The following is a 13039-nucleotide window of genomic DNA, read 5'->3' on the forward strand; positions in this document are numbered from 1 at the left end:
TTTTTTTTTTTTTTTTTTTAGCTCTAAGGAGTTCGAGCCTAATTCCACAGCTATTTGAGCTTCTAAATAGGTCTCAAAATTCTGAGCAATTCTCTTATGTGTCGTAGACCCTATCTGGGTTTGGAAACTACCCACCAAGTTTTAGCGTCGCAAATCTCCTCGACGACGAATCTCATCTCGGGGTGAACTAACTTTCTATTCTCATGCTTACATAGCTCCAATAGTGAACATTCGGTATCCTTGCTTGAGGCGCAGCCTCATCACATCTCATTGGAAAGTATGTCATCTCGTCTAAATACATATGTGTTAGGTTAACCGGCAAGCCTTGCAAGGAAAAACCATACAGTCAGGATCTGGCAGAGCAACCTTGTGTGCCTATCACCTACTCAGTTTACCCATGTGGTCCCTTACCCCTCTAAAGGCAGGTTTATAGTACGAATCTGGGACTCATCATTGGGACCTATCACCCCTCTAAAGGCAGAGCAACCCTGAAAATGTAATCGCATACAATCATGTTTTGGACCTATCATTTCATAAAACATCAAAACATGGTCTTGGCCTCTACTTCCAATCCGGACAGAATCAGATGTGTAGTACTTTCTCTTAACGCAACCCAAGTACGCACACATGAACCCCCAAGCGAGCTCGTATACGTACCTCTGGACCTGACTTTCGACTAGCATACACTCATGTTGTTGGTATACTGCGGAGGGAAGGGAGCACGTATAGTATCTTGGTTTGCAAAATATCATATCATAATACCATAGTGTATGCACCCATACTAATCATAGCAAGAAAGTATCATAATGCACATGATCACACAATATGCATGAAATCCCTATAGTTTAAAATCATGGCATGTGTTTGTAATGTAAGTTACCATCGTTTATACATAACTTAATCATTTCGCGTCATCTTGTAATGTAGTGTGTTAACATGGTATAACACATAATTTCATATGGGATAATAGGTCAACAAGATATTCCATAACATAGAATATCTCATAACTACAACATAACCTAACATTTTGAGTTCCATTGCATAACATACTCAAGTCGCGCAGTAATATCAAAAATTGTTAAACCATAACTCAAATTTTCACCTAACACTTAAAATGACCTAAGTAGGGTTTTGCTACTTTTTCTTTTCCTCACAATTCTAAGAAGCTCAATTTAGAGATAGGGGGACACCCACCGAAGATGGCAACAGGAAGGGAGCACGAACAAGGTAACTTATGTTTTTCAATCCAAAATTTGTTCATCATTCCTATGGCCAGATTTCATCCCCAAATCGTCACTAAGTTCTTAGATAATCGGCATTATTTAATTCCAATTCAAAAGAGTATCTTGGCCATCAAATAGTATTCAATAGTATCAGGATGGAAAATGTCCAAAAAATTGCTCCAGATGAAAACTAATTTTTGTGTTTCTTAATGAATATTCAACTCAAAATCATCAAAATTGACCATTCTTCACAATTATGTCAAAATATTGACTATAACTCAATTATTCACCTAACGCTTAAAATGACTTATGGTCAATCAAGTTATGCCAAGATCTTAAAGACTTTAGATCAATCATAGTCAAATTCTTCCTAGGAGAAGTCCTAAGACATGCAATCTGAGATAAACCGTCATTAATTCATAATCCTAGGCTTAGCTAGCTATTTTTAGGCTTAGCTAGCTATTTTCATGCTCATTTCGTACTTCAACCATACTAACAGTCCATACGTACAAGGTCCTAGTCAATTCCTACAAATATTTCTGGTCAAAAAAATTGAAAAGTGGAGAAACATTAAAGTGAATATTGAAGGAAGAAACAGAGAGAATGAGAAAATAACATATTTAATTAGTCATCCAAAAAGCATCCTAAGAATTCCAAAAATTGATTAATTTGAAAGCAGAGTTAGAGAAGAATACAACGACTAATAACACTTCTAACCACAACCTGCCCAACAACAACCATACGTGATTGAGAGGTTTTCCAGTTCTTTTAAAAAAACAAAACAAAAAACAAAGCATAAATAAATAATGCAATAAGCATACATTTATCTTTCTTCCTCATAGATAGTATTATAGGCCAATTCTTCAGTATGGCCGATACCTCCAGTCTCCTCTAGATGGCCTTCCTCCACCAATTCCATAACCCCACTGCATAACAACAACAACAACACAAATCATGTTCCCAAGTAACTTTTAAAAACCTAAATATATAATTCAAATTGGAACCAAAACAACAGAAGAAGCGCCACTTACATCATCGAAATCCAGGCTTCCATACATCCTTCCATAAGTCCTCATAGGTCCCGCATAGCCACCGAACGATTCTGCGGCGCTGTTCATCATAAAACTTCCACTTGCTCCAGCTGCTCCAGCTCCAGCTTCATCATCAAGAGGAGTGGCTGAATCAATAGCAACCTGCAGATTCCGACTGCGACGGTGAGCTTATATTCTTGATTGACGTGAAGTAAAGGCGTTATTAGAACACTACGCAAACAAACAATTTTTCATGATCCATGATTAAAGCTTTTGTAGTAATTATAAAGTTATAACCACTCCACCTAAATGACAGACCAACAGCAGAATGAACCTCAAATCAAGTATTGCTTTCTCATAAAAATAGATTTGGAAAAGTAAAACATCTGCCAGACTGAAGTGTGTATGGAAACAGCAAGACTGACAACTTTCTAGTTTCAACCACTAAAAACAAGAATCAACCCACCACAGAGAGAGCCTACATAGAGGAACAAAACGAAAAATTACAGAATGGGATCCAAACCCAAAAAGTATTATACCGTCTACAAACACTCTAATCTAAGCATTCGAGCACATGTTCAAATGGACAATTATGATTCTTTCTAGGATGCAAAGTGACAGGCAGATGCATACCTGTTGTCCACAAATCTCATGAGATCTTCGAGATACACGATCCGCTACACCATCTTCAGCAAAAGTTACAAAACCAAAACCTCGATGACTGGATCTTTTAGGATCCTATAATAATGTAACACACAAGGGGAGTTGTAATGACCAAGAGGAAATTAATAACACCCAAACATGATTTTGTAAGGCCCTAAAAAAGTTGGAAAGAAATAGTAAAGGAGGGCAAGAATGTAATTTTTCATTTTTATGAAACTTCTTCAATTTTTAATTAATTATAGAAAAGGAATCTCAACCGGCCCAAGAAGGAAAAAGTGCCCAAAATAAGGAAAAAGAATTTTAGAAAAAATTTGAAAAAGAGAACCTTGAAAAATAGCTCCAAAAGATTTTCGCAAAAACAGCCCTACTACACAAATTATGCTTAGATTTGGCTCATCGGAGTGTTTTTCCAATGACTGATAATCCAACCGTCAACATCGCCTGAATTATTTATATGACCAATGAAACCCTGCCAGCTAAACATGCAACAGTGGAAATTAGGAAAAGCGACAACTCCAAAAACTCAACTCCAACTTCAGGTCAATTCAAGAAAATGAGGCCTAGGCTATAAATAAGGAAACCTTGGGCAAGGATGGATTTCTTGCTCTTGGTTTTCATCAAAATTTGGGAGCTACACCCCACCAATGGAGCCCAAACCACTTCCTTCAGCTTCATAAGGATTTCCAACACGTTTCCTTTAGAACATGAAGGTTGAAAACATCTAGATCACATTCCCTGCCATCTAAACATCCAACAGCGGAAATTAGAAATTTAAGTCGGTAAGGGGCTGGGGATGGAGGGGATTTTTCTGGCGAAAATTCCAAAAACTCACTCCAAATTCAGGTCAATTCGGGAGCTTTCAAGGTATGTGGAACCTTGGGCATGGATTTGGAGCAAGAAACAAGAGCTAAGGATCATCCAAACTTAAGAAATATGCATTTCTTTTTTGGATTTCTTGCTCTCAGTTTTCATCAAAATTTGGAAGCTGCACCCACCAATTGAGCCCAAACCACTTTCTTCAGCTTCATAAAAGGACTTCCAACAAGTTTCCTTTACGAGCACAAAGGTTGAAAAACGTCTAGATCACATTCCCCCAATTCAAGTTTTTAGAAGCCACATTCGGGGAAAGGGTGGGAATCCAATTCAAAGCTCACACAAAACTTCGTCCAATAAGACATGTTCCATTTGATTTCTGGGAGTCCGAGTTAAACTAATTCTTTTTTAATTTGTGCTATCTAAAGGGAACCTTTTCATGAAGGGATCGAGGGCTGAGGACGCCTAGAATGCTCCACCCAATAAGAAGCTAAATCGCTATTATTGACACATAAAACCATAGCCTTTGACCCTCAAATTGAAAAGATACACACAAATTCGTCACATGAGGCCTGTCCCATCAGCTTAAGGGGAAGAGGAGGGTTCTTGTGAAAGGACTCAAGGGCTAATAAGCTCAAGAAGTGCCTAAACGAATAGAGGATAGCCATGGGATAGCTCCAGCAAGAAGGTTGGTTTTCAAGGGGGTTTTCTTCGGCAAATAACTCCGTCTACAGTACACCAAAGTCCAGGAGACCAGCTCTTAGGCCTTCCTTGACATCTCCTCTACAAATTCGTAGAAGGAACCGAGGAGAGATAACCATTGTACAAGACTACAGGAGGCAAAGTTCAAATGTATCAAGCCACAGTACATCATCTTCCCTCAGTCTTGAGATTCAAAGACAATGACATGGCCGGTTCTTTACACCCAAACCACCTTTCCATGATTTTTGTGGTTTTTAACCCTCTTCCAGACCATTTCTCACCCAATTGTTTTTGGTTCCTTAAAATTAACTCCCTAAGGTCCTATACAAGAAAAATGGGAGAGTTTTGGACATCTGGGTTGCGAGAACCAAGGTCCTGAACACAACCGAGCAAGTAGCCATTTTGGTCTTTTCTCAAGATCTACTTGTAGGAATCCGTTGGAATTGAATCTAAACCTTAAGATAACTAAGAATTAAGGAACAAGAGTCAAGAACCATAAGTTAGGGACTTGAACCAGACATGACTCTTACCTATGACATTATGTATGGGATCATGAAATGTTGACATGATTATGACCTATATGTTTGTATTAGGGCTTGTGAACATAATGACACATCTTATGCCTAGGTTGTGACTTAAGCATTATCATGGACCCTTAGAGCTAGAACCCATGAACTTATGACCTAAAATGTCGCTCTAGGGTCAAGAGCCCAGTCAAGTAGGCTGGATCCCAGAACTTTGCACAAACCAAGCCCTAAGCCTACCATGACACTCAAAACTGTTAGGTACTACTCTATTCAAGCCCATCTTATGCCCAAATTTACCCTAGACCTCCTGATACAAGTGCATCATAATTGCATGCTTCCCCACCTAGGTGGGATGCATGGCCCAAATTTCTTGCAGGATGGCCTGCTACGCAAGATGTTAGAACCCAGACTATGTCACAAGGTACGCAGAGAAATGTCGAAGCAACATGATCAAATACGGATTTCAAATCCTGATCCAAATCCCGACATAGATATTATGATTGAGTTCATGTTGTTCACAACCAAGTAGATCTTCCAGGGGGAGTGCTTGAGGACCCGGACTAGTGTTAAGCATTGTGCATGGAGTGGAAGTGGACAGCCCAATGAGATCGACTATCCTTAAACTCGTCCAAGGACAAGGGATCATACAAGTACATAAGCAAAGGCTAGGCACCAGATTGACCAAGCACTATGACTTAAGGCCCATGACTTAGGACCAAAGTCCTTAGACCAAAAACCATGTTAAGCATTTTGTCAGGTTATAGAGTATAATATCTTAGCGTCCACCATAGACACAATTAAGAGCCTACTGAGATTTATACTCAATCTAGTTTTTACATGTTTTTCAAGTGACAACTTGATGTTGGTCGTGGGCGGGCAAATTTGGAGCAAGTGCCACAGAGATCTAAACCTAGGGTCAAGAGCCTCCACCATTTTATTTCTACTTTTGTCTATCATTTTGAATTTTGTTTCCTTGTGTATCCGACCTTACAAACCATATTTTAAAATTGTAAATAAAGGTTCTAAACTTTTCCAAGTCTCTTGTTTTTAAAACACGAAAAGATCTACTGTATTTTAACCCCGTCGAGTCAGCCCACGTCACAATCCGTGCTCCGGGAAGTTCAAAAATTGGGTCGAGACAATTAGTCAATAATAACGATAACTTAAGGCCTATCTCAAATCTCTCAAATCAGCCACTCTCACAAAAGCAGCAGCATTAACTAAATTTAGTTTTTACCTTGGGAACATAGACATCCAATATACGGCCAAATCTACCAAAGTACTGGCGGAGATCATCAGCAGATGCTTCTTGTGGGAGCCTACCAACAAAAATCTTTTTTCCCATCCCTCGAAATTCCCTTCCTGCTCCACAACACGGTAAATCATCATAACAATATTTACCCAGGCCAGCATCACATGAACAAAGGCACTGACAGAAATACATACTCCCATAAACTGGGCCTGGATGGTCGTATAAGGTAGGAGCACCAAGTGCTGCATATCTTGTTGCTGCAGAAATATAAGCATTGTATGCGCCATATCCACCCCCACCACCACCCCCACCCCCTTGCGGCATTTTCCCAATGGGCCTGAAATCATCATCCTGGAAATATAGCAAACTTTTATTAGACATATAAATTTAATACGTAACTAAAAAATTAGGTATATATTGTGTTAAGTAGCAATTGCAAAATCTTGCCTTGGGGGTTGCTCTATCAACAACCACAGTAGAACCTCCTAATTCATGAGTTTCAGCCATCAAACTTTCCACAGATTCTGCAAGATAAAAATTACAACATTTAATGCCTTCACGTTGAACAAAAGGCAACCATGAAAAGGCACTTTAATTTTACATAAATGTGAAACCATACAATGCGTATTGTCAAGAAAACAAAATTGGAAGGAAAGAGTGGCAATATCAAGCCAAGGTACACTAAGGGAAAAATAAAAAATAAAAAAGCCCTCATGAACAAGCATGATGAAGTCCGACCAAAAGGAGATCATAAAAAAAAACAAAAACAAAAAAAAACAAAAAATTACAAGAAAAGGATCCAAGAATTAATGGCATAAATATTACAACAATATTTAGTCAAAAAGACTCAAAAAATGAACTATAAAAGTGGGTACGTCCCAACTTTATCCCAAGAACTCTCAATCGGTTAAAACAACTGTTTATACTCTCTATCTAAAAGTTCAAAAGTAAATCCAAAAAAAAAAAGAGAGAAAACTTGCCAAAAACATGGTGCTACATTATCTTTCAAAAAAGTCCAAGGATACATTTAGTGAAATTTAGAGTCTTAAAAGTATATATCATTACTATATGAGAGAAATTTGAAGTTGTTAAAATTTAGATTTGTATTTATATGCGATTCCACCCTCAAAATTTATTGTTTATGACATGTGTTAATATGTGCTATTCATTATGGTTAACAAATGTTCAATGCATGCCAAACAACTTCCCCCAACTTGTAGTCAATTTGTACAAGTACAACTAATGTTTATTGCATGTGAGCTAACAAGTTCCTACCTAGTTTCTTACAAGCATTGGAGTGTCCAATACCCGTCAAGTCTGTTATGCTTCATTGAACAAAATCATTATGTAAAACAAACTCCCTCCGTCCTTCATGATAACTGGATCAATCAAAATCACTCAATCCCCTTGTAGATTCTTAAATATTTCTCAATCAAATATCAGTTTCTTATTAATAATAAATAAATCATCCAAACAGCTGGGAGAATTTTCCAAATCACAAGTTCTAAAGGTGGACATTCAAAGGATATGGTCCAGATCCTCCACCACCCATTATAAAGGGCATACCATTGTGCCCTAAGAACAAGAGAAGACAACCTCTAGATGACATCAAGAATCTTCAACCAGGGTCAACCAACCAAGAAAAGAACGTGAATTTCTATGAGATGGCATTTCTTTGAGATGTTTATCTTCATGAGCTCAGTGAAAAAAAGAGAGAAAACAAAGGCAAGGAAAACTAAACTACCATTCGTAACTGTAATTTAACCACTGTTTATATCAATTGGCCATTTTCACTACACTTCCTTTCAGACTAAATTCAAGAAACAAGGCAAGACATAAATGCTAGGAGCTAAGGAGCAGATGTAAATACAGAAGGTTTGGTTTCTCACTCTCTTGTAAGGTTTTAAGTTTATCTGTAGGCTTTGGTACATGAGGACTTCTGCAATTATCCTTCAGGTTTTATTTTGTTAGATTGGAGTCCCTTCTATTAGTTTGACTCTTTTTGTATGTCCATTATATTCTTTTACTTATTCCTGTTCGAAGCTTGGTTCAATATAATAATAATAATAATCATGCCATTTGAACAGTATCAGAAAACTCAACTACTCAATAGACAAATTAAAAGGATCCCAGTGTGGATGGTACATTTTCAGCAATTGAATAAACAAACTAAAATTGACAACTTGCACTCTACAATCACATATCAATATAAAAATATAATCCAACCTGAACTTGCAAAGGTGATGAAACCTATTCCGCGATGGATTTTGGATCCCTGGTCCTGAATAATTCATCAAGTAATACATTGTAGATTGCACATGAGCATGGGTGAACCATATGTGGTCATAAATCAATATATAAAATGTATGTTTCCCAATTTGCATAGTACATGGACACCTGACAAGTAAAAATAAGAATAAAAATCCCCTTTCTGATGTACTTTTATACATCACAGTTGGTAGGAGAACCACAGAACTAATTTCCAACTTTGGTGTAGACGAAACCGTACCTTTGGCATGTAAAGATCTGTTATCTCTCCATATTTCTCAAAATGACTGCAACAAACATTAGAACACCGTAAAGTTCATATTTATCCTGAATTGAAAACCATACTAGAAAAAGGGTCGTCAAATCATAAATAAAAGCATGTATCCATTTCTGAAGACAAACATTGCAACTATGCTACAAAATGCTTGACTAATGTCTTAGTTGATTCTACATGGCCAGATGCTGTCTGATGGATACTAAAACTCCTCTCCAAGATCCCATCAGGATGATGGCTTTCCCAGAAAGTTGCATTTAAGGACATAATACAACTATAATAATTTGGGGAAATATTTAAGTAGGAAATCCATGCCCAATCGATCCCCTAATTAAATTTTTAAAAATTTGTCCCTGCCAGTATCCCCATTTCAAACTGAAGGGCCCCAGAGAGAAGTTTTTTGAGAGTGGAATATATCAAACAATTTTTTTAAGCATATCAATGCATATACTCATTGACTTTGAATTTCCTTCTGGCATAAAAATGATATATATTTGGAAAAATGTGTATTTTAATAAATCTGTATACTTTAAAAAGGTATGATGGAACGTTATTTTCTAAAATTGTAGACCATAGAGACAATACGAAGGACACACTAATTAAGAATATAAATTGTTCTAAATATAAATAGTTTTTATACCTACAGAAATCTAAAGTCGCCAATCCTATGTATTTGAAAAATGTATATTTTAACAAATCTCAATAGTTTAACAGATATGAAAAAACGTTATTTTCTAAAAGTCAGTACATAGACACAACACGAAGGACACACTAATTGAAAATATAAATTGTTCTAGATATATACAGTTTTTATACCTACAGAAATCTAAAGTCACCAAGCCTATATATTTGCATGCTTATAAAAAGAATTGACGTATTTTACTCCCAAAATATATTATTTTGTCCAGTGTTAATATTTATTTTAATTAACACTTCTACCATTAATATATTTAACAAATGTTCAAATGTATCTACCAAAGGTTAGACTAGTATTTACTATCTTCAACTAATGTTTAATAAATATCAATTGTGCTAACAAGTATCCAACACATGTACAACAAATGTGAGATCGTTGGAACATTCAACATGATATGGATAGAAAATATTACCCTAGCTAAAATGTCCATGTTCCCAAGAATTCAAGTATGGAATGACAGAAAGATGAAGTAAATATGCTTAAGAATGGGCCGGAAATTTGATTTTTTATCCCCCTTAAAATTAACCGTTCATCCCTACTATGAGATTCTTCCATTTCAGTTCCAGAAATAAACAATTTAAACATTTCCAGGAGGTGGTTTTCAATTCAAAACATATGTTTCAAATATACTGAACCTCCCTTTTTCTATATTAGTAACTGAAAACTTTCATTTTCATATAGTCACTGACAATCTTCACTCAAAAGGTGAAATATAAAAAGAAGAAGAAGAAGAAAGAGCACAAAATCACACCAAATTACCTGCGGAAGGCAGCCTCAGTCACAGATTGTGAGATCCTTGCTACAAAGATTCTAGTGACTCTCTTTGGAGGAGCTCTCATCTCCTCCTGTCGACAAAAAATATGAAGTCAGTCTCCAATTCAGTTGTATGCATGCACATCAAAACAAAGAACTCGCACTTCTTATGATTTATTTATTAAAAAATATAATAAAAAAACGAAGACCCCTCTGGAGAAGGAAAATGTGCGTAAGGGGGTGCAAATAAGTAAAGGGCAGAGAGAGAGAGAGAGCGAGACTAACCTTAGGTGTGGCAATTTTGACTTCCATCATTCTGTTGCCAAGAAAGTGTTCACTTGACAGTGCATTCTGCAACAAAAAAGAGATGTTAGGCATCAGGAAACATCAAGTCAGCAAAAAGAGAAAAATATTGAACACATTCCTACCTTAGCATCTTCGTCAGTTGCAAATGTCACATATCCAAACCCACGAGAACGACCAGTTGACCTCTCCTGGCATAGAAAAAAGTCATGACTATAAAGATAAAAGGACTTCGAGATAAAAAAAAGATGTAACGATACAAAATTAGTCACATAAACAATCTACATATGTTCAATCAGGAAAAAAAAACAGAAAAAAAAAATTATATTTCATCAAGAAAGAAACTTCCATTATTTAAACATCAAATATATATATATATATATATATATATATATATATATATATATATATGTGTGTGTGTGTGTGTGTGTGTGTGTGTGTGTGGGCCCATCCAAAACCATAGCCCAACAAGAGAAGCCACCAGAATCAAAACTAGCCATATATAAAAGGGTTTACATTCAAGAGAACAAGGCCTAACTAATAGTTAGACAAATTTCTTACAATTAGCCTTAGGCCATCAGTGGGCACGTCGCTTCAAAAAGGTGAGGTATCCTTAATAAGGCCAACTTGAGATGCGGTGCACACCTCAAAGCTAGAGGTGGGCACTTTGATGCTTGAAGTCCTACTTTTCTTTTCAGTAATGTACTAGGAAGAAACTAAAAATATTCATAAAAACGTTGGTTTTTCATCCCCAAACTCTAATATCTAATTTCTTAAACAATTCATCATCCTATTAGTCATAATAATATTTACTTTCATGTATAGAAAAAGTTATTTACAAAAAATAAATAGTTAATATGTTGTGCCTTGGGCTTAAACCCGGAGGGGACTTTGCTCGAGTGCACAACCGCTCTTTTATAAAACACTGGGTTCAAGGAAAAATAATTTTTTCTTGAACACCATAAGAAGGAATGAATAGTATGAATGTAACACCAGAAGAATGTAAAAGGCAAACCTTCATGACGATACAATCTTCCAACTCCCCAAATTTGCTCATGTATTCTCTCAGCGCCTCTGTATCGATGTCCCATGGAATACCAAGAACCTAAATCTCATAAAATAAATAAATAACACGAATTGAAACCTAATGAGGAAAACAGGAACTAACCTACACCTAATCAAAAACCTATTGGGGGAAATCCGATTACTTGATAGAAGAAACAACTAAAAAATCACGTAGCGAATAGGAAAAGAAGAAAATACTGACCACTAGCTTCCGATCCATGATGAATGGCGCAGTAAACGCAGAGAAATCACCCTAAAAGTGAAAGTATATCTCTCTCCTCCTCCTCTTCCTCGCTCGCTCGCTCTAAGACCCACGCTCACTCTCCCCAAATCTCTCGCACTCGCTCCCTGCACATGATAACAAGAAGAGGCACACCTCTTTCTCACACACAATAGCAAAACACCAAATCGATCTCACCGATTTCATCATTCGTTTTTTTTCCCTGATTCAATTTCTTCTTGGCGATTAAAGCTTCAAAATAACAAATCAAACAGACATAAAAAAAAAAGAAGTATATATCTGTGGATAACGCGCTCAACTGACCTTATTATCAAAATTTCTGGGATTTCCAGAAAACCCTAACGCAGGTCTCTCTCTCTCTCTCCCACTCTCTCTCCCTTCTCTCTCTCTCTCTCTCTCCTCTCTCTCTCCTCTCTCCCTATGACGGGCCGGAAAGGGCTTTAAAGGTTTCATCCATGTTTAAGGTCCTCGAGTTTTGACTTCGACAGCACAACAAGAAATTGTTCTGTGCGGTCAGCTTGTACAGAAACAATGGTAGTGTTGCATTGGATTTATGCCACGCGTCCGCCTATAGTCGTGGGTGGGTCCTTCCTTCAAAGTTATAACTTTAACATCAAATTGCCAAAAATACCCTTATGGTGTGAAAATTTATTTTTAAACAATTTACTTAAACGTTGTCGTGAACTTAAATATTCGTAAATTCATTTCAAACATAACAATAACCTCATAAGAATAAAATAAGTTGGAAATGGAAAAAATAAGATGTTATTTGTCACGCTCGTATATTTTCAACTGTATGACATCATGATCTTGACACATTTATGGCAAGCTTTAAAAGAACTTAAACCTTATTTACGTTTTTCACTCAGTTTTATGGCTTTAATAGACCTTTAGCGAGGTTCTCCTTCACTAACCAAACACAACTCAGACAAAATCTAAGCTTGTTTGGTTATAAATGTCACTCGTGCGTGCATATTTAATAATCGTCTAAAATCTTAACCAACTTACATCTACACTAGGTCAAGTTGTTTGTCTCGACCTGATCCCTACTCTAGGTCAAGATCTCTTGTGTGCTACGTCATATCACATCTTGTCATTTTAGTTTCCAACAACATGGCCCTCATATCACGATGTCATCCCAAGTCCTGGGATGTCATCGATTATCATAGCTTGTTCAGACATGTCTATCGAGAATGATCCATGTGTCAATCATATCACTAGGACCTC

General features: G+C 36.8%; 1 protein-coding gene across 2 annotated transcripts; it reads right to left on the reverse strand.

Annotated features, from left to right (window-relative positions):
* Positions 1-1861: 1861 nt before the first annotated feature.
* Positions 1862-12274, reverse strand: LOC111471691 (heterogeneous nuclear ribonucleoprotein 1-like). Of its 2 annotated transcripts, none has more exons than XM_023117419.1 (14): positions 12116-12274; positions 11774-11919; positions 11522-11617; positions 10632-10697; positions 10489-10554; positions 10210-10295; positions 8721-8766; positions 8438-8492; positions 6659-6735; positions 6406-6562; positions 6197-6321; positions 2888-2992; positions 2255-2416; positions 1862-2149 (listed from the first exon to the last, which is right to left on the reverse strand). In XM_023117419.1, the coding sequence occupies exons 3-14, from the start codon at positions 11561-11563 to the stop codon at positions 2087-2089; spliced, it is 1050 nt and encodes a 349-aa protein (XP_022973187.1). In that variant the 5' UTR covers positions 11564-11617; positions 11774-11919; positions 12116-12274; the 3' UTR covers positions 1862-2086. The 2 variants fall into 2 exon arrangements, with proteins under 2 accessions (XP_022973187.1, XP_022973186.1); XM_023117418.1 differs by having other exon boundaries at positions 11522-11611; positions 12116-12273.
* Positions 12275-13039: the final 765 nt, after the last annotated feature.

This window comes from Cucurbita maxima, unplaced genomic scaffold (genome assembly GCF_002738345.1).
Source record: "Cucurbita maxima cultivar Rimu unplaced genomic scaffold, Cmax_1.0 Cma_Scf00055, whole genome shotgun sequence".
NCBI lineage: Eukaryota > Viridiplantae > Streptophyta > Magnoliopsida > Cucurbitales > Cucurbitaceae > Cucurbita > Cucurbita maxima.

Excerpts from the sequence above, each read along its gene's own strand:
- LOC111471691 (XM_023117418.1), bottom strand. Across the intron at positions 8,493-8,720 it reads CAGATCTTTACATGCCAAAG|GACCAGGGATCCAAAATCCA; the intron begins GTACGGTTTCGT and ends TGAATTATTCAG. Across the intron at positions 6,736-8,437 it reads CATCACCTTTGCAAGTTCAG|AATCTGTGGAAAGTTTGATG; the intron begins GTTGGATTATAT and ends TTTATCTTGCAG.